This window comes from Erinaceus europaeus, chromosome 5 (genome assembly GCF_950295315.1).
Source record: "Erinaceus europaeus chromosome 5, mEriEur2.1, whole genome shotgun sequence".
In the NCBI taxonomy this organism is placed as follows: Eukaryota; Metazoa; Chordata; class Mammalia; order Eulipotyphla; family Erinaceidae; genus Erinaceus; species Erinaceus europaeus.
In genome coordinates, this window is record NC_080166.1 from 59,761,568 (window position 1) to 59,788,494 (window position 26,927).

At 42.3% G+C, this 26,927-nt stretch overlaps 1 protein-coding gene and 1 long non-coding RNA gene across 4 annotated transcripts in view; one reads left to right on the forward strand and one right to left on the reverse strand.

The window, feature by feature from the left end:
• The window catches only part of LOC132538615 (uncharacterized), a 720,469-nt gene that overhangs the window by 253,214 nt on the left and 440,328 nt on the right, over positions 1–26,927 (reverse strand). The gene's annotated exons all lie outside the window — the stretch shown is intronic.
• OTOGL (otogelin like) overlaps positions 1–26,927 on the forward strand; it is a 188,069-nt gene that overhangs the window by 55,815 nt on the left and 105,327 nt on the right. For both annotated transcript variants that reach the window (XM_007525648.2, XM_007525649.2), the window contains exons 18-25: positions 3,367–3,491; positions 5,384–5,593; positions 6,935–7,100; positions 8,303–8,377; positions 9,932–9,984; positions 13,825–13,987; positions 18,174–18,281; positions 19,851–19,989. In XM_007525648.2, the coding sequence (XP_007525710.2) occupies positions 3,367–3,491; positions 5,384–5,593; positions 6,935–7,100; positions 8,303–8,377; positions 9,932–9,984; positions 13,825–13,987; positions 18,174–18,281; positions 19,851–19,989 (1,039 nt within the window). The remainder of the gene's footprint in view (positions 1–3,366; positions 3,492–5,383; positions 5,594–6,934; positions 7,101–8,302; positions 8,378–9,931; positions 9,985–13,824; positions 13,988–18,173; positions 18,282–19,850; positions 19,990–26,927) is intronic.

Consider the following 26,927-nt stretch of genomic DNA (forward strand, 5'->3'; position numbering starts at 1 on the left):
AGCGGGTTAAGCGCACATGGCGCAAAGCACAAGGACTGGCATAAGGACCCCAGTTGGAGCCCCCGGCCCTACACATGCAGGGGAGTCGCTTCACAGGCGGTAAAGCAGGTCTGCAGGTGTCTATCTTTCTCTCCCCATCTCTGTCTTCCCCTCCTCTCTCCATTTCTCTCTGTCCTATCCAAAAAATGAATGACATCAACAACAATAATAACCACAACAAGGCTACAACAACAAGGGCAACAAAAGGAAAAAAGGGAATGGACCTACCCTATGATCCTGCAATTCCTCTCCTGGGGATATATCCTAAGGAACCCAACACACCCATCCAAAAGATCTGTGTACACATATGTTCTTAGTAGCACAATTTGTAATAGCCAAAACCTGTATGCAACTCAGGTGGCCAACAACAGATGAGTGGCTGAGCAAGTTGTGGTCTGTATACACAATGGAATACTACTCAGCTATGAAAAATGGTGACTTCACTGTTTGCAGCCCATCTTGGATGGCCCTTGAAAAATTCATGTTAAGTGAAATAAGTCAGAAACAGAAGGATGAATATAGGATGATCTCACTCTCAGGCAGAAGATGAAAAACAAGAACAGAAAAGCAAACACAAGTAGAACCTGAATTGGAATTGGTGTATTGCACCAAAGTAAAAGATTTTGGGGTGGGTGGGTGAGGAGAATACAGATCCAAGAAGGATGAGAGAGGACCTAGTGGGGGTTATTGTTATGTGGAAAACTGAGAAATGTTATGCATGTACAAACTATTGTATTTACTGCCGAATGTAAAACAGTAATTCCTCAATAAAGAAATTTTTTTAAAAAGGTTCTGAGAATTAAATGATTGCAAGGGTTTGAGAATTAAATTATGCCCTCTATCCTATATTCTTAGCAAGTGGCCCATAACTATGTAAACAGCACCCTATTAAATCGAGTGGAGCCAGAACTCAAGTGGGGCACCAAAGAGGCTTTGAATGGGCAAGGCAAACTGGCATTTGCACTTTCAGAAAAGAATTGCTTTGTCCTTGTTGCCTGTGTGAGCAAAGATTGTTAGGTTAGCAAACAAACACTGTGGTCTCATTTATTTGTAGATCAGACTACTGTGTTTATCACACATGTGACACAGAAACTTTATCAAGTGTGGTGGCTAGGATGTGCAGAAAAGATATCAAGCCTTGATTTCTCTTCCTTGTCTCTTAGACCGGACTAGCAGTCAATGTTTAACATATCTGTCTACCTCTTTCTGAGGTTCCATCTCCGCCATCTATAAACTTTCAGACTTGATACCAGTGCAGGGAATATTTCAGAGTTAAGAGATAACCCTTGAACATTGCGTAACATTCTGGCATCAGCAGTTAAAATTCTTCACTGTGAAGTGCAAAAACCTACAGAGATGGGAAATATTAATGACTTGGAAATTCACTTTATGTGCTTTGTTACATTAAACTAGCTCTGGTAAACCACAAAGTAATTTTTTTAGGAAATAAAACACAATACATAAATGGGTCTACATTTTTCATGCTTAGTTTATAATTTTTGTGTTTTTAAAGTTAACTAAATGAAGTGAGAGGCAAATTCTGAATCAGTCACTACTGGATACTCAGATTACACCAAGAATCCAGGCCTTTTTTTTTTTTTTTTTGCCTCTGGGGTTATTGCTGGGACTCGGTGCTGACACTGCAAATCCACTGCTCCTGGAGGCTATTTTTTCCATTTTTGTTGCTCTTGTTGTTGCTAATATTTTTATTGTTGTTATTGATGCCATTGTTATTGGATAGGACAGAGAGAAATGGAGAGAGAAAGGGAAGACAGAGAGGGGAGAGAAAGATAGACACCTGCAGATCTGCTTCACTGCCTGTGAAGCGACCCTCGTGTAGGTGGGGAGCCGGGGGCTGGAACCGGGATCTTTTCACTGGTCCTTGCGCTTTGCGCCACTTGCGCTTAACCCACTGCACTACCACCCGACTACCTGACCCGGGCCTATTTTAATGCTCTATGGAGGGCCACAAAACAAAGGCGAGACAAAGAGTGACAAAAGTTCATCCAAGTCATAACATTTCTTTAGTCAGAGTGTTTACCTTTCAACACTACGAGGTAGTGGATTAGGCATTTGTTATAATTCTTTTATTATTATTATTGGATAGGACAGAGAGAAATTGAGGGGGGGAGGTAGAGAGGGAGAGAGAAAGAGAGACAGTTGCAGCCCTGCTTCACTGCTTATAAAGTGACCCCCCCTGCAGGTGGAGAGCTGGGGGTTCAAACTACGGTCCTTTTGCAGATCCTTGAGTTTAGTACCATGTGCACTTAACCTGGTGTGGCACTGCCTCGCTCCCTTTGCTATAATTCTTTATAGTTCTGGAATAATTTGATGTTGAGAAGTTGTTGAAGGAAGGAGTAGAGAGGGGCTGGTGCCAAGGGAAGGGGGTTTAGGTTTCTCTCTGTCTCACTCTCTCCTTCTCTCAGATATGGTGAGTACTTTGTTGTTTCTGGTGAGTGTGCCACATAGACACTGAAGTAGTTAGGTAAAGACTACTCCCAGAGCCCCTGGGTAAAACCCACTCAGCTACTTGACTGTGTGCGGTGAGAATGCACCATTAGGGCTTAACTTAGTTAAGTTTTGTGTGACTTTCCTGCAGGAAACACAGCACAGTTTGATTCTTTCAGTTTCAGATGGTGCCCAATTAAAGAATGCCACAGGGAATTGGGTGGTAGCATAGCAGGTTAAGTGCACATGGCGCAAAGCGCAAGGACCAGCGTAAGGATCCCGGTTCGAGCCCCCAGCTCCCTACCTGCAGGAGAGTCCCTTCACAGGTGGTGAAGCAGGTCTACAGGTGTCTATTTTTCTCTCCCCCTTCTCTGTTTTCCCCTCCTCTCTCCATTTCTCTCTGTCCTATCCAACAACAACAACATCAATAACCACAACAATGTTAAACAACAAGGGCAACAAAAGGGAAAATAAATATTTTTTTAAAGAAGAATGCCACACAAAGTAATAGAGAAATTTGAGCTCTAAGATTCTAAGATTATTTTTGTCAATTAAAAAGTGACATTCTTAGGGACAAGGATACTCAGATTACACCAAGGACCTGGGCCTATCTTAATACTTTGTGGAGGGCCACAAAACGAAGACAAGACAAACAGTGATAAAAGTCAGTAGAAAAATAACAGTTCTGCAAAAAACTTTCATGCTTGAGGCTCCAAGTTCCCAGATACAATCCCCAGAACCATCATAAGCTGGCGCTGTGTGGTGCTTGCTCTGGTATAAAAAAGAATGACATTCTCTTGTTTTCACTATTTGAGAGTATGAACACATGAAATGAATGGGAGGGACCGAGATTAATTTATGTATATGTTTGCCTATTAGCTCTCCCTCGGGCATGATCGAAGGAACCCCACAACTTCATGCAAATGCCTGGCGGGTCTCCTCTACCTGCTTTGCTCCTGTCCATGTTCCCATGGTGGATCCCTGTAACATCAATCAACAGAACAGTAAGTCTATTGAGAGAGAGAGAGAGAGAGAGAGAGAGATCGCTGTGATTGTAAAACTAAAGCATGCTTTTTAAATTCTGGTTTTCTTCATTATGACAAAACCCAATGACACCCTGTACATATTTTTCTTTTAATTGTGAATTTACAGTATGTGTTCTCTTGCATAGATAAGGCTCCGCTTTGTGGGCGAAAGATGGCTTCTATTTGTTGCTCTGCCTTAATCAATTTCATTATCTTAGGTATGTAGAAATCACTCCTTCTCAAGTGTGTGTTTATATTTTGGAGGCTTCAAATGCTTTAATGTTCAAGAATCAGTTTGTGAAAGTAGTCTTACGACTCTGTTATGATACGGGAGTCTTCAGTCTCATTTCCAGAAGGTGACAGCTAATGCTGTTCTCCTGTTTATTACTGTCCCATTGTGAGTTTCTGCTCATGGGACATATTGTGGCTTCATAAGCAGGAAGCCAGTGAACCAAGGAAAATTTGTGCCATCAAGTAGGAGGCAATTTGAGATGTCCATGTTTGAGAGTTCCAGTGTGCAGGGCAATCCACATGCCAAGAATCCTTGGCTGTCTTTTAAAAACTAGTGCCATGGGGCATTGCTGGAAAGACCATTACTCTGCTTAGTGAAAGAATTATTATTATTGGGAGTCGGCTGTAGTGCAGCGGGTTAAGCGCAGGTGGCGCTAAGCTCAAGGACCGGCGTCAGGATCCTGGTTCGAACCCCCGGCTCCCCACCTGCAAGCAGTTCCCTTCACAGGCGGTGAAGCAGGTCTGCAGGTGTCTGTCTTTCTCTCCCCCTCTCTGTCTTCCCCTCCTCTCTCCATTTCTCTCTGTCCTATCCAACAACAACGACATCAATAATAACTACAACAATAAAACAACAAGGGCAACAAAAGGGAATAAATAAATAAAATAAAATAAATTAAAAAAAAGAATTATTATTGTACAATCACCTTGGGAAAATTAATGTGCACAAATGTAGATATTTTATCATTTTAATTTGATATTTTGTCTATATGCAGTTTTATGTTTTATTAATATCCATGAGAGACCAGTGCAGTTTCTAGACTTCATTCATTCATTCATTCATTCATTCATTTTCTTTCTCCCCCCTTTCTTTCCTTTCCTTTATTTTTGAGGGTCAGATTGTAGTGCACCTGGTTGAACACACATATTATAATGTGCAAAGACCCAGGTTCAGGCCCCTGGTCCCACCTGCAGGGGAAAAACTTCAGGAGTGGTGACACATGGCTGCAGGTGTCTCTGTCTCTTTCCTTCTCTATCTCCCCCTTTCCCTCTCAACTTCTCTCTGTCTCTATCTGATATTATATATATATATATATACTTAATTTTATTAGTGATTTAATAATGATGAACAAGATTATAAGATAACAAGGGTGCAATTCCACACAGTTCCCACCACCAGAGTTCTGTGTCCCATGCCCTCCATTGGAAGCTTCCCTATTCTTTATCCCTCTGGGAGTATGGACCAGAATTCTTTATGGGGTGCAGAAGGTGGGAGTTCTGGCTTCCATAATTGCTTCTCTGCTGGACATGGATGTTGGCAGGTAGATCCACACCCCCAATCTGTTTCTATCTTTCCCTAGTGGGGACACATACTGTAAAGGCACAATTGAAACAACAATATATACAGGGTGGCTCTGGGGAGGTGAGGTTCCAGGACAAGACTACTGAGTATAAATTAAGAGCTGTTACCAATGTGACTAAGAACTCTGTCTAAACTGGAAATATTGGCTCGCCTATGGAAAGTCATAGGCACTGTGGTATGGGTAGAGGCAAGCAAACAGCTTGGTTAATTCTGGAAGCAGATACCTGGGGATCAGATCTGGACTTGTAAGTGAGGTGCTGATGGTTCTTCATCTACTTAGTTGGCTACGCGGCGCACTGTGACATCCTCCACCAGGAGCTCTTTGCTCCCTGCCACTTCTACATCAGCCCGGGGCTATACTACCAGCTGTGTCGCCATGATGCCTGCAAGTGTGGGAGCCCCTGTCTGTGCAATGCCCTCGCCCACTATGCCTACCTCTGTGGCCAGCGTGGCGTGCCCATCGATTTCAGATCTCAGATTTCCTTCTGTGGTGAGTACCACCGGGGTGCACAGAAAACAGCAATCAGATAAAGCACAATGGAGAGATTTCCATGTAATTGCTGCTTGTGTTTATTCGAAAGAAAAAGGCCATTATTATTACCTAGACACAAAAAATAAGGATATGTCGCTCTTTTTAAAATATTTATTTATTTATTTCCTTTCTGTTACCCTTTTTTATTGTTGTAGTTATTATTGTTGTTGATGTTGTCGTGGTTGGATAGGACAGAGAGAAATGGGGAGAGGAGGGGAAGACAGAGAGAGGGAGAGAAAGACAGACACCTGCCTATGAAGCAACTCCCCTGCAGGTGGGGAGCCGGGGGCCCAAACTGGGGTCCTCAATGCTGGTCCTTGCGCTTTGTGCCACATGCGCTTAACCTGCTACGCTACCGCCGACTCCCGGGTATGTCACTCTTAAAACCAGAACTATGTTGGATGAAGGGAATCATTTGACAGTTTTTTATGAGCAGAATTGGAGTGTAGCTATTTTGAAACATGTACCAGAAATTACTTAAACAATTTGAAAAAGGGCCAGGCGGTGATGCACCTGGTGATGTGTACACATCACAGTATGCAAGGAACCAGGTTCAAGTCCCTGGTTTCTACCTGTGGGGGGAAAGCTCCACAGGTGGTGAAACTGGGCTGCAGGTGTCTCTGACTCTCACCCTATCTCACCCTCCCCTGTCAACTTCTCTCTGTCTCTATCCAATAATAAATAAAAATTTATAAAAAGAACTTTTCCTCTTCCCACTGTGTGTTTGTTGTTCTCTATCTAGTGTAATTACACATTTAGCACATTTTAATTATGCTGTATTCAATATTTTAATACCTAGTATTATTACTATTATTATTTAATATTTATTTATTTTCCAACTTGTTGCCCTTGTTTTTTGTTGTTGTTGTAGTTATTATTGTTGTTGTTATTTATGTTGTTGTTGTTGGATAGGACAGAGAGAAATGGAGAGAGGAGGGGAAGGCAGAAGGGGGAGAGAAAGACAGACACCTGCAGACCTGCTTCACCGCCTGTGAAGCGACTCCCCTGCAGCTGTGGAGCTGGGAACTCAAACCGGTATCCTTATGCCGGTCCACCTAGTATTATTTTAAGCAAAATTGCAAAACCAGAAAAAAAAACGTACACCATAATTAAGGAAAAAAATAAGAGCTTGACTATGAATCAATGTAGTCAAAGAGCCTAATTATAAACTAACAGCTTACTAATTCTATAAAGAAGATGATGTCATTATAACAATTAATTAGATGTCCCAGCTTAAGATTTATTTAGAGGCATTCTCCCTGTGGGACTCTTTCTCATCTGGTGTCCCTTCTTCTTCAGGGGTGGTGTGCCAGAAAGGTATGCTGTACCACCACTGCTCCTCATTCTGTCGCCGTTCCTGCATCTCTCTGTCTTCCCCGGAGCAGTGTCAGGACGACTGTGCTGAAGGGTGCAACTGTCCAGAAGGCAAATACTATGAAGACACTCTCAGCTTCTGTGTGCCTATGTGAGTGAGTCACTACAAAGGGCTGGCAGCACCTAACCTCTAGATCTCCCCTTCTCTCTTTCTCTCTCTCTACTACAGATTAAGTGAATGTTCCTGCTTCCCGCTCTCGCCCTTATATTCTCTCTTTCCTCTCTGTGAGCACCATTTACTGGAAAAATTAATTTTCTCCTCAAATGTACAGTCATTCCCCCCCGCCCATAAAACAAGCGTGTATTGATACAAAGGTCCCCTTGTGAAGGTTTCTTCAGTATTGGTTAATGTCCTGACTTGTATCTTTTGCCCTTATAGAATATGTTCACCAATAGCTCCAGGTAAAGCTGAGGCATATGATGCTTAATCCTTTCTTTAAATTTTTTATTTTCTTTATTTATTGGCTGGAGATAATCAGAAATTGAGAGAAAGGGAGAGATAGAGAGACACCTGCAGTCCTGCTCCACCACTCATGAAGTTTTCCCCCTGCAGGTGGGGACAGGGGGCTCTAACCTGGACCCTTGTGCTTTGTAATGTGTGCACTTAACTAGGTGTGCCACTGCCTGGCCCCTTCTCTCTCCCTCTCTATCTCTTTCTTCCATTTTGATTTCTGGCTGTCTCTATCTAATAAATAAATTAAGATTTTTTTAAAAAAACTTAAAATTCATTCAGTATCTTTTAAAAATTTTTTAGATGTTTTTAATATTTATTTATTTATTCCTTTTTGTTGCCCTTGATGTTTTATTGTTGTAGTTATTAATGTCATCATTAATGTCATGGATAGGACAGAGAGAAATGGAGAGAGGAGGGGAAGACAGAGAGGGGGAGAGAAAGATAGACACCTGCAGACCTGCTTCACCGCTTGTGAAATGACTTCCCTACAGGTAGGGAGTCGGGGGCTCAAACCAGGATCCTTAATGCTGGTCCTTGGGCTTTATGCCACATGTGCTTAAACCTGCTGCACTACCGCCCAATTCCCCAGTATCTTTTTTTAACAGAAGTCTGTATTGTGGTTAAAACAATACAGGCTTTTGTATTCCAGAGAACAAATTCTGAAGCTCTGTAAGATTCCGTTTTTAAATATCTACAGCTCTTTGTCAAACAGTCATATGCAGACTCAGAACGCCAGCGTCAGTGCACAGAGATGATGAATACAGAGCCTACTTGAAATGTAGTCTTTTAGAAAAGTCAGTATCCTACCTTATTCATTGAACTTTTTTTTTCCTTTGTAGATTTCACTGCCGGTGTCATTACAGAGGCAGCGTGTATCAGCCTGGTGAACTCATCCCAACACCCTCAGGCTTATGGTACATTTCAACAATGATTTGTGTATCCAGCAACACACATTAATATAATTTTCTAACTATAGTCATAAGTTAAAAATATAACTTTTTTTTAATTTTTAATTTTTTTTTAAATTTTTTATTTAAGAAAGGATTAATGAACAAAAACATAAGGTAGGAGGGGTACAACTCCACACAATTCCCACCACCCAATCTCCATAACCCACCCCCTCCCATGATAGCTTTCCCATTCTCTAGCCCTCTGGGAGCATGGACCCAGGGTCGTTGAGGGTTGCAGAAGGTGGAAGGTCTGGCTTCTGTAATTGCTTCCCCGCTGAACATGGGCGTTGACTGGTCAGTCCATACTCCCAGTCTGCCTCTCTCTTTCCCTAGTAGGGTGTGTCTCTGGGGAAGCTGAGCTCCAGGACACATTGGTGGGGTCTTCAATCCAGGGAAGCCTGGCCAGCATCCTGCTGGCATCTGGAACCTGGTGACTGAAAAGAGAGTTAACATACGAAGCCAAACAATTTGTTGAGCAATCATGGATCCCAAGCTTGGAATAGTGGCGAGGACGTGTTAGGGAGGTACTCACTGCAAACTCTAGTGTACTTCTGCTTTTGTAATTGAAAAAAATACAGATAACCTTAGCAGAATATTTTAAGCCATATATATATATATATTTCCACATTGAAATTGCACAATTTCAGTTTGTAACTCCCTCGGAGTATGAACCAGAATTCTTTATGGGGTGCAGAAGGTAGAAGGTCTGGCTTCTGGGATTGCTCTAGCTATATTTCTTCTTTGATCAAGGCCTTCGGTGGCTCACCTCAGATGAAACAGTCTTTTCATCTGAATAGGAACTGGCCTTTGCCTCTCTTTGCCGTCTGCCTCTCCTGTCACTCTGTTTGTTCCACAGACCACTGTTGTATTTCCTCACAGCTCTCCAATGCATAGAGGAGATCTCTACTACCCCTTTCCTATGTGTGGCCTACCATGCCCCCACTTGTTATACCAGACTGTCCATATTTCACCTTCTCCAGTTATAGATGGGATTGGGATTTTAAATGCATTTTTATGTTCCATGAATCACAGTCCAGAAATGATTTATTTGAATATATTCCTCTCCTGAAAGAATATACATCCCTAGACTAATGTGATTTTTAGTCTTTATACTCCCCCTGCCTCCCGTCTAGCTTAAAGTACCACATACACAAGTGGTTGCAAAAAAAAAAATGTGTCTCTCTCTTTCCCTAGTGGGGAGACGGGGCTCCAAGACTCATGGTGGGGTTATCTGCCCAGGGAAGTCAGGTATCATCATGGTATCGAAGTGTACCCCTCTTATCCTAGCATCTTATCAATATTTCCATTTTGTAAATAAAAATTTTTTTAAAAAAATTTAAAATGTGTCAAACTGAAATTGCTCTTTTCAGATCAAAGATCCTTTAAAATATATTTTCTTTTCTTGTGGGATGAAAATAACATTTTTGCATACTTAGTCGATTCTTGCAGGTTAGATAGTTTTTGAAATGCAAACAAAGCTGATGTTTGACTTCATACATGAACTTTATTTACTTCTAGTCAGTGCTCCAACGGGACTGTGGAATGTGATGCATCAGTGACGCCCTCTACTGGTAAGATCTAAAATGGTATTTTCCTCCAGGAGAATGTGCCTGAAACTCTGCCTGCTCTTCTCACAGAAGTCATGATCCAGCACAGCTCCTTGTGCCTCTGTGCAGGAGGAGTACAGCCTTGACAAGATCTCTTCATATGGCACTCAAGTACCAGATTAGGCCTTCTCTACATTGGAGATGATAACATTTATGGAATGGCTTGGGAACGGTGGACAAATTGGCTCCCTTGTAGAGTGTGCCTGCCTTGGCCTTTGCATGACCCAGATGCAGGCCTGCTGCCCCTCCACCCCACATTGTGGTATTGCTTCCATCTGTGTCTGTCTGTCTGTCTGCATATCTATCTATCTATCTATCTATCTATCTATCTATCTATCTATCTATCTGTCTATCTGAAATAGTCTGGAGTGGTGAAGTCCCAAAGAGAGAGAGAAGGAAAAGAAGGAATAGTTTTAGTTTAGTGTGTGCATATAAGACTTGCCAGACTTCCCTTGGAAGACGACCCCACCAATGTGTCCTGGAGCTCCGCTTCCCCAGAGCCCTGCCCCACTAGGGAAAGAGAGAGGCAGGCTGGGAATATCGATCTACCAGCCAATGCCCATGTTCAGTGGGGAAGCAATTACAGAAGCCAGACCTTCCACCTTCCGCATCCCTCAGTGACCTTGGGTCCATACTCCCAGAGGGGTAAAGAATAGGAAAGCTATCAGGGGAGGGGATGGGATACAGAGTTCTGGTGGTGGGAATTGTGTGGAGTTGTACCCCTCTTATCCTATGGTTTTTGTCAGTGTTTCCTTTTTATAAATAATTTTTTTAAAAAGAAATACTGAAAAGAAAAAAGACTTGTCAGAGTTGAAAGGAAAGGTGCTGCATAGATGCTGTCTGTTCCAGAAGTGCCTGGTGTAGTAGGAACATGTGGTCTGGGCATCTGTGCAGCCAGGAGATGTCACACATGACCACACGCTAGATGACCATGCGCTGGGATCTGATTTACTCCCCCCCTGCTTCCATCCCCACCCTAGTCATGGGGGGACTCTTCACTGCTGCCTCCTCCTCCAATTCCATCCCCACCTCTTCTTTTTTTTTAATTATTTATTTAATAATGATCAAGAAGATCATAGGATAAAAGGGGGTAAAATTCCACACATTTCCCACCACCAGAGTTCCATGTCCCATACCCTCCACTGGAAGCTTTCCTATTCTTTATTCCTCTGGGAGGATGGACCCAAGATCATTATGGGGTGCAGAAGGTGGGAGTTCTGGCTTCTGTAATTGCTTCCCCGCTGAACATGGGCATTGGTAGGTAATCCATATCCTCAGCCTGTTTCTCTCTTTCCCTAGTGGGGCAGGACTCTGGGGAGGTGAGGTTCCAGGATACATTGGTGAGGTTGTCTGCCCAGGGAAGTCAGGTTGGCATCATGGTAGCATCTGAAACTTGCTCATCTCCTTCTTTTCTTCTCTCTCTCTCTCTCTGTGACTGTCTTTTTTTTTTAGTGATTTAATATTGATTTAAAAATGACAAGATATGGTTCAAGGCCCCGGCTCCCCACCTGCAGAGGAGTCGCGTCACAGGCGGTGAAGCAGGTCTGTAGGTATCAATCTTTCTCTCCCCCTCTCTGTCTTCCCCATCTCTCTGTTTCTCTCTGTCCTGTCCAACAACCACATCAATAACAACAACAGTAATAACCAGAGTGATGGAACAACAAGGGCAACAAAAGGGAATAAATAAATATTTTTTAAAAAGACAAGATAACCAGGGTACAACTATGCACTGTTCCCACCATTAGGGTTCTGAAATCCTGATCTTCCAAGTTTGCAGATATTGGTTAGCTAGTACTATTACTTCTACAACTATCTGTCTGTATTTTTTAAAAATATATTTGTTCCTTTTTTTTTTAAAGGTCCCATCCTCTATTCCATTTCAGGTTACACATACACCTATTACTATATCCAGATGTCCCTCCCTATTTCCTCCTCTCTCTGGGTCCTGATGGTGTTGGAATTCAGAGCTCTCTGTTCATCTTCCCCTAACATCTGTTCATCTTCCCACTGGAAATATGAACCAAAATTATTTATGGGGTACAGGTGGGAGTTATGGCTTCTGTAATTGCTTCTCTTCTGGACATGGGTGTTGACAGGTCAACCCATACTCCCAGCATGTTTCTACCTTTAAAAGCCTCAAAGTTTTAGAGACATTGAAGAAATTCAAAGCAAACAATGTATAACCCAACTCCCATTAATTAATTAATTTATATTTATTTATTCATTCCCTTTTGTTGCTCTTGTTGTTTTATTGTTATAGTTATTATTGTTGTTATTGATGTTGTTGTTGGATAGGACAGAGAGAAATGGAGAGAGGAGGGGAAGACAGAGAGGGGGAGAGAAAGACAGACACCTGCAGACCTGCTTCACCGCTTGTGAAGGGGCTCCCCTGCAGGTGTAGTACTGGGGACTCGAACCAGGATCCTTGAGCCGGTCCTTGCGCTTTGCGCCACGTGCGCTTAACCCACTGCGCTACCACCTGACTCCCCTCCCATTAAGTTTAACAGGTAGACTGTGTGTCAGGTGATTAAACTAATTGTGATCTATTGCTTATTTATTTGAGTAAATACACATATAGGGTAAATTAGCTTTGCTTTGTTTGACTTACATCTGCTTTCAGAAGATTCTAGTTCTTTGGGCCTTCTCTCCCGGGCTTGTTTATAGAACAAACAGAATTCTGTAGCTACTGGGCCACCCCTGGTTTGGCCCATTTGTCTCAGGATACCCAACCTGCCAAATTCTTCTCAGAGAGAAACTTACAGAATGTGGCCACATATAAAAGAGTCCAAAAGCTTTCCAGAAGGACACATCACTCCTGCTTTAGCTATAATTATGTTCCATTCTGCTGTAATGAATTATGACTTAGAGGTGAAGCAAAATATTAAAATTGCATGCTCATTGTCTACATGATCTTGTTAAAGTTTAGAGTCTCTTTTCAGCTGTCATCAAGGGTACTGTGTGCTTGAATTAGTCAGAATATACCCCCCTTTTAGTATTCAAGTTTACTTGAATAAGTCAGTTAAACAACAGTCATGAAGTATGCACAGTATTCAAATAATTGTCTAATGGAAACTATATATATATAGCTATACATACTTATAAATCTGTGTAATTAAAGTTAAAATGCATAGACATTATGACAAGGAGTAATGAACATGAATGAATTCAAACAATGAATTTTACAATCAATGTAGGGTGTTTTTCCATAACATTATAATATTTTATATATTTTTGCTACATGTATTAATTTATTATTACAATAGGATTTATTGAATGATGAAAAATATGATTCTATGTGTTAATTGCATTGACCTGAAAAAGCTTAATTTAAAAAAAATAATAAAACCAGTAGGTAGAATACCCTTTTTCTTGACCTCATAAAGCTGGATAGTAGTTCTGTTATTACCTTGTGGGAGGCAACTAAGAGTTTCAGACTTGAAACCATTTTTGAAATTTAAACCAGTAAAGGGAATTGGCCAAGAAGTGCCTGTGAGCTCATGATGCAATAACTTTCAAGAGAATGGGAAAGCTAGTGGGGAGGGGGATGGGATATGGAGATTGGGTGGTGAGAATTGTGTGGAGTTGTACCCCCCCATCCTATGATTGTGTTAAAGTCTCCTTTCTTAAATATATATATATATGTATATATATATGACTCATATATATATGAGTCGTGTTGACTAACAACTGGTAAAGGATTCTATGGTGAGTGTAGTTTTGACCACCAGTGCATGTCATTGTGAGGCTTTCTCTGTGGCATGAACACATAGTGAGAGATGCTATGTCTGTGCCTTTTCCCTCAAGTTCATGCCTGCCCTGAGGGAAAGGAGTATTTCGACTGCAGGTTTCCAAACCCCGAATTACCAGCTGGTGGTGTGAACTGTGAGACCACATGTGCCAACCTGGCCATGAACTTCACCTGTGCCCCATCCTCACCCTGTATCAGTGGCTGTGTTTGTGCTCCGGGGTAAGTCTATTCTTGATAAGAAACAGTCAACAAGCATACAGGCTCTCAAGTCACTACAGAAATAGTTCAAATTGTCACTCTAACTGGTGATTCATTTTGAGTTAGTAAATGGAAGACTTTCTGTTAATAATACATGTTTGTAGGGGCCAGGCTGTGGTACACCTGATTAAGCACACACACTACAATGCACAAGGACCCAAGTTCAAGTCCCCATTTGCAGGGGGAAAGCCTCACAAGTGGTAAAGCAGTGTTGCAAGGGCCTCTCTGTCTATTTCCCTCTATCTCCCTGTCAATTTCTGTCTGCCTCTATCCAATAACAAATAAAAGAACAGATGAAAAAATACACAGTTGGTTTAATTGTTGCATATGATGTATCTTAATATAGCATAATTATTCTAATAATGAATCATGATTCTGCTATACTCATGTATCACCTATACTATTGATTAAGTTCTTCTAGCATTTGCCCTTCTTCCGTAGCCAGTCAACAGCGTCAGGTTGAGCCTGATCTAAAGTTTCGAGACCTCCTTTGAATCTGGAGAGGTGGCAGTCGTTGACTATGTGGGTCATAGTCTGTCTGGAGCCGCAGGGGCAGTTCGGGTCGTCTCTGGCTCCCCAGCGATGGAACATAGCGGCGCATCGGCCATGGCCTGTTCGATAGCGATTGAGGAGGGCCCAATCATAACGTGCTAGGTCAAAGCTGGGTTGACGCTTGCAGGGGTCTGTGATGAGGTGTTTGTTCTTTACCTCAGCTGACTGCCAACTCTGCTTCCAAGAGTCTGGAACAGAGAAGTTCAGTGTAGGCGTAGGAGACCAGATTGGATGACGAGACGTCAAGCGTTGGACAGGGTGGGCGAAGATATCCGCATATATTGGAAGGTCCGGTTGAGCGTAGACATGGGAAATGAACTTAGATGATGCCGCATCCCGACGAATATCTGGCGGGGCGATGTCGCTAAGAACTGGCAGCCATGGAACCAGGGTGGAACGGATGGTTCCAGAAATTATCCTCATGGAGGAATATAATTTGGAATCGACCAAGTGGACATGGGGGCTACAGACCTGTTTAAGTGTTCACATTACAGTGAACAAAGACCCAAGTTCAAGCCCCTGGTTCCCTCCCACACACCTGCAGGGGGACAGTTTCACGAGTAATGAAGCAGGTTTGCAGATATCTCTTTGTCTCTCTCCCTATCTCTCCCTTTCCTCTCTATCTCTATCCAATAATAAATAAAACAAATTTAAAAATTAAAGAAAGTGGGTGATAGATAGAGAGAGGGAAGGAAAGATAGAAACCTATGGCCCTGCTCACCACTTGTGAACCATCCCCCCTGCATGTGGGGGACAGGGACTCAAAAAGAGACTCTAAACTTTAACAAAATCCTGTAGACACTGAGCACATATTTAAACATTTTTCTTCACTTCTAAGTCCTAACTCTCTCCACAGAGTCCTTTGCTCTGGTGCAATACCCTATGTCCAGTCCATGTCTCACTCTGTGCTCTCCCTCCCTCCCCAGAGTCCTCTGCTCTGGTGCAATACCCCACATCCAGTCCATGTTTCACCCTGTGCTCTCCCTCCCTTCCCAGAGTCCTCTGCTCTGGTGCAATACCCCATGTCCAGTCCATGTTTCACCCTGTGCTCTCCCTCCCCAGAGTCCTTTGCTCTGGTGCAATACCCCATGTCCAGTCCATGTCTCACTCTGTGCTCTCCCTCCCCAGAGTCCTTTGCTCTGGTGCAATACCCCATGTCCAGTCCATGTCTCACTCTGTGCTCTCCCTCCCTCCCCAGAGTCCTCTGCTCTGGTGCAATACCCCACGTCCAGTCCATGTTTCACCCTGTGCTCTCCCTCCCTTCCCAGAGTCCTCTGCTCTGGTGCAATACCCATGTCCAGTCCATGTCTCACTCTGTGCTCTCCCTCCCTCCACAGAGTCCTTTGCTCTGGTGCAATACCCCATGTCCAGTCCATGTCTCACTCTGTGCTCTCCCTCCCTCCCCAGAGTCCTTTGCTCTGCTGCAATACCCCATGTCCAGTCCATGTCTCACTCTGTGCTCTCCCTCCCTTCCCAGAGTCCTCTGCTCTGGTGCAATACCCCATGTCCAGTCCATGTTTCAGTCTGTGCTCTCCTTCCCTCCCCAGAGTCCTTTGCTTTGGTGCAGTGTTCCATGTCCAGTTGTGCTGAGGGTATGTGGACAGAATGAGGACTCTGGTGTCCCTAGGTTTCATTGCAGGCACCCTTGCAGTCTGGCCTCACTTGCCCTCCCTCCTCTGGGAATGAACAGATGGACAGTGCAGGCAGGGACAGACTCCAGAGGTGGACAGGTGACCCATTCTTCTCCAGGGCTTACGGCAGTAAATCATGAGCCAAGGATAGTTTTTGTAGTCTGTGTCCCAGGAGAGTTACTTTTCTTTACATGGTCTGCATTTGGAAAAGCCACGTAACCCAGGCTTATCAATCCTTTTAGAAAGGTTGGGCCTAGGAAGAAGCTGAGGGAACCAGGTGCTTCTGCACAGGAAAAGAAAGGCAGGTGACCTTCAGGCTGACAGTGTAGTAAAATGGCATGGGAAATAAAACTGTCAGTTCAATCAGATGTCTGAAAATTATAACCTGCTCACTTTATTGGGCATGATCCCAGATCCTGGAAATGTGTGGCTGATTAGACAAAACCACTTCTGCATTTGATTTCCTATGCCTGTGACTGGTGCTGTAATTAAGACACTGTATTTACTGCCGATTGACTTTTAGTCAGCAATGATTCCTTTATTTACTGGTCACATTGCCTTACAAATACTTAGAGAACCCCCACACACACACACATTCTCTTACTATATTAAAATAAATATAGTTGGGATTGACTAATATACCTTTTACTGACTTAGAATTTTTTTTACACAGAACATTCTACAATTATAAAATTATTTATATATTTTAAAATGTTATTGTAACAAAACTGTTTTTTTATCTTTATTTTGGGTAGAGACAGAGAGAAATTGAGAGGGTAAGGACCAGGGGCTTGAACCTGGGTACTTGCAGAATGTAATGTGTGTGCTTAACCAGGTGCACCACCACCCGGCCGTGTAATAGAATTGTTTATAGTAACTTGTCTTCCACCTGACTTTAGTTTATTTTTAGATGCTTAACTAGTATTGCTTGCTTGGGGTTCCCCATAGTGTTAGTAGTTCATCAAATATAAATGTGACACATCACTTTGCTTTGGATTTTTAACCCCATCACTGTGGGTTAAAGAAATGGAGAGTGTCATTAGCAATAGATTAATATATTGATCTTCCTTCTTTCTCTCCTTACCCCACTCCTCCATTTTCCCTTTATTTTTACAGAGACAAAGAAACATTGTTAATGAAAAATTTTCCCTGTGGGTGGGGTTGGCCTTACTTCTTGCTAGCTGAAGTATTTCAAAGAAAGTTACTAAGCAACTTGAAGTACCAACTTCCTTTTTTAAAAAATGGATATGATGGGCTGGGGAAACAGCATAATGGTTATACAAAAAAAAATTTCATGCCTAGGGCTCTGAGGTCCCAGGTTCAATCCCCAGCACCACCATCAGCCAGATCTGAGCAGGGCTCTGGTTTCGCACCCTTTGTTTCTTTCTCTCTGTACATCATTCACATTAACATAAGTGAGATATTAAAAATGAAATGCTATCTACTTCACAGAGTGTCGAATGTAGTAGCATACCAGCCTTATGGCTGCTGCACAACAAATGTCAACTTCATTATGTACCCCGCCGCTCAAAGCAATGTGCGGCAGACAGGCAGTACTTGAAAGCAGTTCTCTTCTGCCATCTTCTAGTTTTGACTAGATATGAGAAACCTATCAATTATAGGCATTGTTACAGCAACTGTTACTTTGGCCAAGTGCAGGGGCTGTGGTGAGGCGAGACATCTCCCATCTAGACGACTGGGCAACCCATGGTAGAATAGATTGAATGGTAGAATGCTAGAATGGCAGGCGGTGTGTACCAGAATGCTCAGGAGACTTGGCTTATGGGATGATTCAAGGTACCATGTGAGGAAAGGGCAAGGAGAGACTGGATTTAACCCTCTGTGCAGCAAATAGAACACGCTTAGGACAGTTGTACTCAGTCTAGATGGCTCTGAAGATGGCAGTTGATCTTCATTGGCACTGGTGATTTGCACCAAATAACACCAACCTCTTTGTTTGGTAGAATGGCGGAGCACAAAGGAAAATGTTATGTTCCTGACAGCTGCCCATGTATCTGGAAAGATTGGGAGTACCTCTCAGGAGAAGTGATTTCTACACCTTGCTATACCTGGTAATGAGAAGCACTAGCTTGAAAGACATTTTCCTAAGCTGATTTCCCAAGGCCATAACTTTATTCACTTCAGCCTCATCTTGCATTCACTGAATGTGACTGATTTTAGCAAATAAATAAGTCAAGTCTGAGAAATTAGATTTTGAGAACATTCAGGAGTTGGTGGGCAGCTACTACCTATAAGATTACACCTACACCATTGATTTTATATGCCTTTGGTCAGTTCAGAGGAAAAGTGTGAAATACAGAGTGTTAGTGGGACTTCTCTCCATTCTGATTCCATTGCTCCTAGACACAACTCGGCCCTGACACAATTTCCGGGCTTGCTTGTGATTTCTGGCAATGTATTTAAACAAAGTGATTGCTTTTTAATTTGTTTTAATTTATGATGTAGTAAATGTTATCAGAATGGACTGGAGATATGTACACTTTTAGCTGAAGAAATGTATGTTTCTACCACTTGAAAATCACTGGCTAGAGCTAAGTTTCTTAGCAAGGTAACTAGTGTTACGCGTGTGTGTGTGTGTATGTGTGTGTTATTCCTTTTAGTCACACACACACATACACACACACACACACACACACACACACACAAAATGGAAGCACAGCCCAGCTCCACTGTTCATGAAATTCCCACTGCTGCTGTGCATAGTGCTCCCATATTTGACTGACACCAGAGGGCTCACACCCAGGTCCTCACACACAATGGCGTGTGCTGTCTGCTGGGTGAACTGTCTCTTGGCCTTACAACTTGAATGTTTGATAGGAAATCGATCTCATATTTATGATAAAGTGATAAATGTTCCCTAAAGGAAGGTCATATTTAATGGAATGACTTTTGTTTAGAAAAGAGCCAAGAGAACACCTTAGTGCATAATAGAAACATAATTTCCTGTGGCCCAAGAGGTGAAGCAGTAGATAAAGCATTGAACTCTCAAGTGTGAGGTCCAGAGTTCTGTCCCTGGCAGCACATGTACCAGAATGATGTCTAGTTCTTTCTCTCTCTCCTCCTATCTTTCTCATAAATAAATTAATTAAATAAACCAAAATAAAGAAAAATAATTTCCTTAAAACATGGGTAAAAATTCCAAGTTCATGAATAGCTTCTAATACAATGCATTTATTTTTTTTTTAAAGATTTTATTTATTCATAAGAAGATAGGAGGAGAGATGGGGGGTAGAGAGAGAACCAGACATCATTCTGATACATGTACTGCCAGAGACTGAACTCAGGACCTCACGCTTAAGAGTCCAGTGCTGTATCCACTGCACCACATCCTGGATCACAGGCAGTATATTCAAATAGAAGTCACTGTGGTCTTTAGGTTATCAGCATGCCTGTTTTCATGTTTCATTTCATCATCTGTTTTCTGTCCTGACACAATTTCTAGGATTGCTTGTGATTTCTGGCAATACATTTAAACAAAGTGGTTGCCATGTTCCTAATTTGTGATGTAGTAAATGTTATCAGAATGGATTGGATATATATATATATGTTTCTACCACTTGAAAATCACTGGCTAAAGCAAAGTTTCTTAGCAAGGTAACTAGTGCTATTTTTTGTGACAGTGTTTGTCGCCGAGGAATGTTCAATTGCACATACTACCCATGCCCAGCGGTGTGTACCATCTATGGAGATCGGCATTATCACTCTTTTGATGGGCTGGAGTATGACTATATCAGTGATTGCCAAGTATTTCTGATAAAGGTAGGCCTCGGTTACTTTTCTTTGCCCTTGTGTAATGACAGTGGGAAAAACCAGAGTGATGGTCCCTCATATATCAGCATCCTATATCGTGAGTAAACCTATAAAAAGTCTTTATCTGTTTTTTAAATAAATCTTCTTAGTTCACGCTTTCAAATATTTATTTATCTTCATGAGAGAGAGATACCAAAACACCATCAAATTGGATTATAGTTGTTGTATTGCACCAAAGGGGAGTGTTCAGGCCCTGGAACATTATGGTGGAGGAGGACTTAGGTGCGGGGTTAGACTGTTATGTGGAAAACTGAGAAATAGACCAACGACTGTGTCTTACTGTTGACTGTAAACCACTGATCCCCCCAAGAAAGGGGGAAAAATTAGGATTATACAGTACCAAGGATTGAACTTGTGACTCCTGTGGCCTCAAGCATGCTAGCCCTATACTTTCAGGCTGAGTAATCTCTCTTGACTTTCCTGGACTCGTTTTTAAGTTTTATTACTTATTAGTGGGATGGCTTAGTTTGTAGTATCCTATGTCTGTTTCCTCATTTGTAATATGAAGCTAGAAACTGTACCACTCTCCTAATGTAGCTTTTGGATGAATGAGGTAAATTCATGTCAACATTTAGATAGTGACTGAAATAAAGTAACTGTTCAAAAATGTCAGTCACTTTAGTTCTCACTGATTCATTTTACTGAATATAAATATAAGACACTAAATCATATGCTGAACTTTGCAATGTTTTTGGTGAAGCAAACAACACAGTTCTCTTAGGTGATATGCTTTGGAAAGTACTCACGTTTGTCTTTCTGTTAAATACTTACACTTTTTTTTGTTGTTGCTGCTTCTTTTCTTTTTTATTTATTTAATTTTTTTTTTATAAAAAGGAAACACTGACTAAACCATAGGATAAGAGGAGTACAACTCCACACACCATCAGAACTCTGTATCCCATCCCCTCCCCTGATAGCTTTCCTATTCTTTAACCCTCTGGGAGTATGGACCCAGGGGCTTTGTGGGATGCAGAAGGTGGAAGGTCTGGCTTCTGTAATTGCTTCCCCGCTGAACATGGATGTTGACAGGTCAATCTATACTCCCAGCCTATCTCTCTCTTTCCCTAGTGGGGAAGGGCTCTGGGGAAGCAGAGCTCCAGGACACATTGGTGGAATTGTCTGTCCAGGGAAGTCTGGTTGGCATCATGCTAGCATCTGGAACCTGGTGGTTGCCAAGAGAGTTAACATTCAAAGCCAAACAAATTGGTGAATACGTACTTACACTTTCTAAAACTGTTTGGGTTTTCTTACACCTACATTTTATTTAGATAACATTGATCCCAGAGTTAACCTTCTCAATGGAAAAAATCTTTACAAGGAAGTTGCACTTTTTTTTTCTCCAGCAAAGGTAATCTGTGATGATCTTGAATACATTCTGTATCTCAGTAAGACATTCACAGTATTAGATTCTATGTATGGTTTTGTCCTTTCAGCATATTCCAAACACTAGATATATTCCCATTTTTATAAATTCTATTAAGTAAAAAATAAGCAGTAAATTAAAAAAAAAATTTAAATTTATTTACCCTTTTGTTGTCCTTGTTGTTTTATTTTTATAGTTATTATTGTTGTTATTATTGATGTCGTCGTTGGATAGGACAGAGAGAAATGGAGAGAGGAGGGGAAGACAGAGAGGGGGAGAGAAAGATAGACACCTGCAGACCTGCTTCACCACCTGTGAAGCGACTCCCCTACAGGTGGGGGGCCCGGAGGCTCGAACGGTGATCCTTATGAAGGTACTTGCGCTTTGCGCCACCTACCGCCCAACCCCCAGCAGTAAAATTTATAGCCTTCTAAATTTAAACAGCACTCCAGTTTATGTTCTGAAAACTTTCAGTAATACTATTAACTATCTTTATGAATAATTTAAGTCCCATAAATAATAAATTCCTGAAAATACATTTGGCAGTCAGATTATTACGGAGGTTGCCTAGAGGGTTTTTGCTTGATTGCTTTTGTAGGAAACGGAAGGCACAGTGGTATACAGCGGTATACACTCAGACAATATCTTTTTTTCAGGGCAATTTTAATTTAGGATTTTTCTCATCCAGGAAGATAAGGTCAAAAATTAAGAAACCTGGAAAAAGTATTAGTTTAGAGACTTGTACACATAAAGTACCAACCTTTTTTACAAAGCATGTTAGACTGATTTGGGATCAAACCCTCATTTCCATTACACACTTTTAAGTCTTCTCTTTTAATTTGCTGGATGTTATGTTTTCTGAGCCCTTCACATCTCAGTTTCTCCTGTGATTCATTTTTACCTTCTTGTTCAAGTCCTTTTTTTTTTAATTTACTTATTCCCTTTTGTTGCCCTTGCTTTTTATTGCTGTAATTTTTATTGTTGTTGTTGATGTCATCATTGTTGGATAGGACAGAGAGACATGGAAAGAGGAAGGGAAGACAGAGAGGGGAAGAGAAAGAGAGACACCTGCAGACCTGCTTCACCACCTGTGAAGCGACTACCCTCAGGTGGGGAGCCAGGGGCTCGAACTTGGATCCTAGTGCCTGTCCTTGCGCTTTGCGCCATGAGCACTTAATCCGCTGCACTACTGCCCACCTCCCTCAAGTCCTAATAGTAGACTGAATCAGTCTTTCAAGCCAAGGACCAGGTCTTGGTTATTGTTGTTCCAGTATCACAGAATGTCAATTTAGGAGTTTACTGCCACACTGAAAGTTGCATGAATTGGAGTGTCAGCTCGCCTTTCTACTCTTCACTCCTAAAATTTGCTTTGTTCCGTTTACTACTATCTCACTAAAAAAATTATTTACTTACTTATTTTTACTAGAGACAAAGAAAAATTGAGAGGGGAGAGGGAGATAAAAAAGAGATAAAGAGACACTTGCACACTGTACTTTACCACCCAGGAAGCTTTCCCCCTGCAAGTCGGTACTCGGGGCTTGAACCCAGGTCCTTGTGCACTGTAATGTGTGCACTTAACCAGGTGTGCCACTGCCTGGCCCCTCTCCTACTATACCTTAAGCACTCTACAGACTGATGAGTTCCCTAATGAAATTGGGCATCTCTAATCCTCAACTTCTGGGTGGTCCTTCTAACTGAGATTCATTCCTACAACATGTTTTTATAGACTTTTGTTGTCATGATGTGTTTTTAAATTAATTAATGTTCTATTATCTTTATTTACTGGATAGAGACACCAAGAAATTGAGAGGGGAGGGGATAATAGAGAGGGAGAGAGGCAGAGAGACTGTGGGAACTGGGGGCTTGGACCCTGGTCCCTGTGCACTGTAACCTATGCACTCAACCAGGTGTGCTACCACCTGGCTCCTGTCATGTTTTTGGATAATTTATTTTTATTTTTTAATACAGTCCACTCCCCACTACTAGCTCCCAGAAAGTCCAGATTCCTTCTTAGTCTTTCTCCAAGAGTCTCTGTTAATTTGCTCCTTCCTTTCTTTTTTCTTTTTTAAAAATGTATTTATAGGAGTCGGGTGGTAGTGCAGTGGGTTAAGCGCATGTGGCACAAAGCGTAAGGACTGGCGTAAGGATCCTGGTTCGAGCCCCTGGCTCCCCACCTGCAGGGGAGTTGCATCACAGGCAGTGAAGCAGGTCTGCAGGTGTCTATATTTCTCTCCCCCTCTCTGTCTTCCCCTCCTCTCTCCATTTCTCTCTGTCCTATCTAACAATGACGACATCAATAACAACAACAATAACTACTACAACAATAAAAGAGCAACAAAAGGGAAAATAAATAAAATTTTAAAATGTATTTATTTGTAAAATGGAAACACTGACAAGAACATAGGATAAGAGGGGTACAATTCCCACCACCAGAGCTCCCTATCCCATCCCCTCTCCCGATAGCTTTCCTATTCTTTATCCCTCTGGGAGCAAGGACCCAGGGTCATTATGGGGTGCAGAAGGTGGAAGGTCTGGCTTCTGTTATTGTTTTCCCGCTGAACATCAGTGTTGATAGGCTGATCCATACTCCCAGCCTGTCTCTCTCTTTCTTAGTGGGGCGGAGCTCTGGGGAGGTGGGACTCCAGGACATATTGGTGGGGTCCTTTGCCCAGGGAAGTCTGGTTGGCATTATGGTAGCATCTTTCTTTTCTCAGTGCATCTTCTGTACTTGCTTCCTCTGCTTCCTTAAAGCCACATTTCCACTTTTCTTGTATTGGTTCTGTTTTTGAACCTATTGCAGAACAGTGGAAAACTGTACCCACGTGATTAGTTTTAGAGATAGTACCTGGACACTCAAGTAACGACAAGGGAAAGAAAAAGCAAAGGCAAACAAATAGTGTTCATCAAACTAAAAGGCTTGTGCATAAAGAAAGGAAAAAATCACCAAAACAGAAGACTGCCTACTGAAAGAAAGAAAGTACTCCTGGGTACATGTGTCTGAAAGAGGAGTGCTGCGTAAAGATGTCTCCAAGGGAGGGGCCAGGTGGCGGTGCATCCAATAGAGGTCACACATTAGAGTGCACAAGGTTCAAGCCCCCAGTCCCCACCTGCAGGGGGGTAGCTTCATGAGTGGTGGAGCAGGGCTGCAAGTGTCTCTCTGTCTCTCTCCCTCTCTGTGTATCTCCCCTTTTTCTCTGTCCTATCCAATGATAAATAAAAATATGGATGCTGGCTGGGTAGTGGCACACCTGGTTGAACATTCATATTATGATGCACAAGGACCTGGGTTCAAGCCTCTGGGCCCCACCTTCAGGGGGGAAAACTTCATAAGTGGTGAAGCAGGTTTGCAGGTGTCTATCTTTCTCTCTCCCTCTCTATCTCCCTCTTTCTTCTCAATTTCTCTCTGTTTCTATGCAATAATAAATAAATAAAAATATTTTTAAAAAGATTTCACCAAGGGGGGCATATAGATGAAGAGTAGGCACACAAGAAATGCTTATTTACACCCATTATCAGAGAAATGCATACTCCCAAAACCACTTATCCCAGAAGTCTCAGAGAAATATAAGTCAAAATACCAGTTAAAAGCCACATCACACCTATGAGAGTAGCCTAGACTCAAAAGACTAGAAATAACAAATTTTGGAGAGGATGTAGAGAAAAAAAAGACCTGACAAACTTTTACTAGGCATGTGACCTAGGTCAGCCTCTCTAGAAAAGAACACAGAGATTACACACACACACACACACACACACACACACACACACACACACACACACACTTGAAAACAGCTCTGTCATGATACGCAAATTCTTCTTAGCAGGTATCTATCTGCCATATCCCCACACCAGCCCCTCTCACCCCCTTTATTTGATAGGACAGATGAAAATTAAGAATGGAAAAGATAGGGAGAAAGAAAGAGACAATTGCAGCAAGTCTAGTGACATTTCCCTTCCCCACTCCCCACAAGCGGGGACCAAGACTTGGACCCAGGTCCTTGATCACTGTAATGGGTTTGTGCTTAGCTCAGTACACTATAGCCAAGCACCCCAGGTATCTATCTGAAGAATGCAAAAAAATTCACCCCAAAAGATCTGTGTGCACCTGTGTTTGTGGGCAGTTTTTTTTTTTTAATATTTATTTTCCTTTCCATTGCCCTTGTTGTTTTTATCATTGTTGTGGTTATTATTATTTCTGTCATTGCTGTTGTCATTGTTGGATAGAGAGGAGGCGAGACAGAGAGGGGGAGAGAAAGATAGACACCTGGAGACTTGCTTCACCGCTTGTGAAGCAACCTCCCCTGCAGGTGGGGAGTTGGGTGCTCAAACCGGGATCCTTAAACTGATCCTGGAGTTTCGCACCATGTGCGCTTAACCCACTGCATTACAGCCCAAGCTCCTGGCAGTGTTATTTCTAATAGCCAAGACTTAGAAACAACAATATATGAGTGGATAGAAAGTTGTGAATATATATCAATATAGAGAGAATTAATACTCAGCTTTAAGAATAGATGAAGTCATGCCTTTTGCTACAGCGTGGATAAAACCAGAGGGAAACAAGTCAGAAAAAGAAAAGCGAATGCTAGATGATCTCACTTATCCTGGGACTTTAAGAAACAAAACAAAGGGGGCTGGGTTTAGTGCACATGGCGCAAAGCTTAAGGACCTGCAAAGCTTAAGGACCTGCGAAAGGATCACATTTTGAGCCCTGGCTCCCCACCTGAGGGGAGTCGCTTCACAGGCGGTGAAGCAGGTCTGCAGGTGTCTGTTTTTCTCTCCCCCTCTGTCTTCCCCTCCTCTTGTGATTTCTCTCTGTCTTATCCAACAATGACAACAACAACAGTAATAACAATGATAAACAACAAGCGCAACAATGATAAAGAACAAGCACAACAAGGGGGTCGGGCAGTAGCGTATCAGGTTAAGCACAGGTGGCACAAAGCTCAAGAAGTGTTGTAAGGATTCTGGTTCAAGCCCCTGGCTCCCCACCTACAGGAGAGTTGCTTCACAGGCGGTGAAGCAGGTCTGCAGGTGTCTATCTTTCTCTCCCTCTCTCTGTCTTCCCCTTCTCTCTCCATTTCTCTCTGTCCTATCCAACAATGACGACATCAATAACAACAACAATAATAACTACAACAAAACACAACAAAGAAAACACAACAAGGGCAACAAAAGGGAAAATAAATAAATATTTTTTAAAAAATAATAATAATAAAAGAACAAGCGCAACAACAAAAATACAGCCTCCAGGAGCAGTGGATTTGTAGTGCAATCACCAAGTCCCAGCGATAACCCTGGAGGCAATAAAAGAAAGAAAGAAAGGAAGGAAGGAAGGGAGGGAGGGAGGGAGGGAGGAAGGAAGGAAGGAAGGAAGGAAGGAAGGAAGGAAGGAAGGAAGGAAGGAAAGAAGGAAGGAAGGAAGGAAAGGGAAGGAAGGGGAAGGAAGGAAGGAAGGAAGGAAAGAAGAAGAGAAAGAAAGAAACGGGGCGGTATCGCAGAGGGTTAAGCGCAGGTGGCGCAAAGC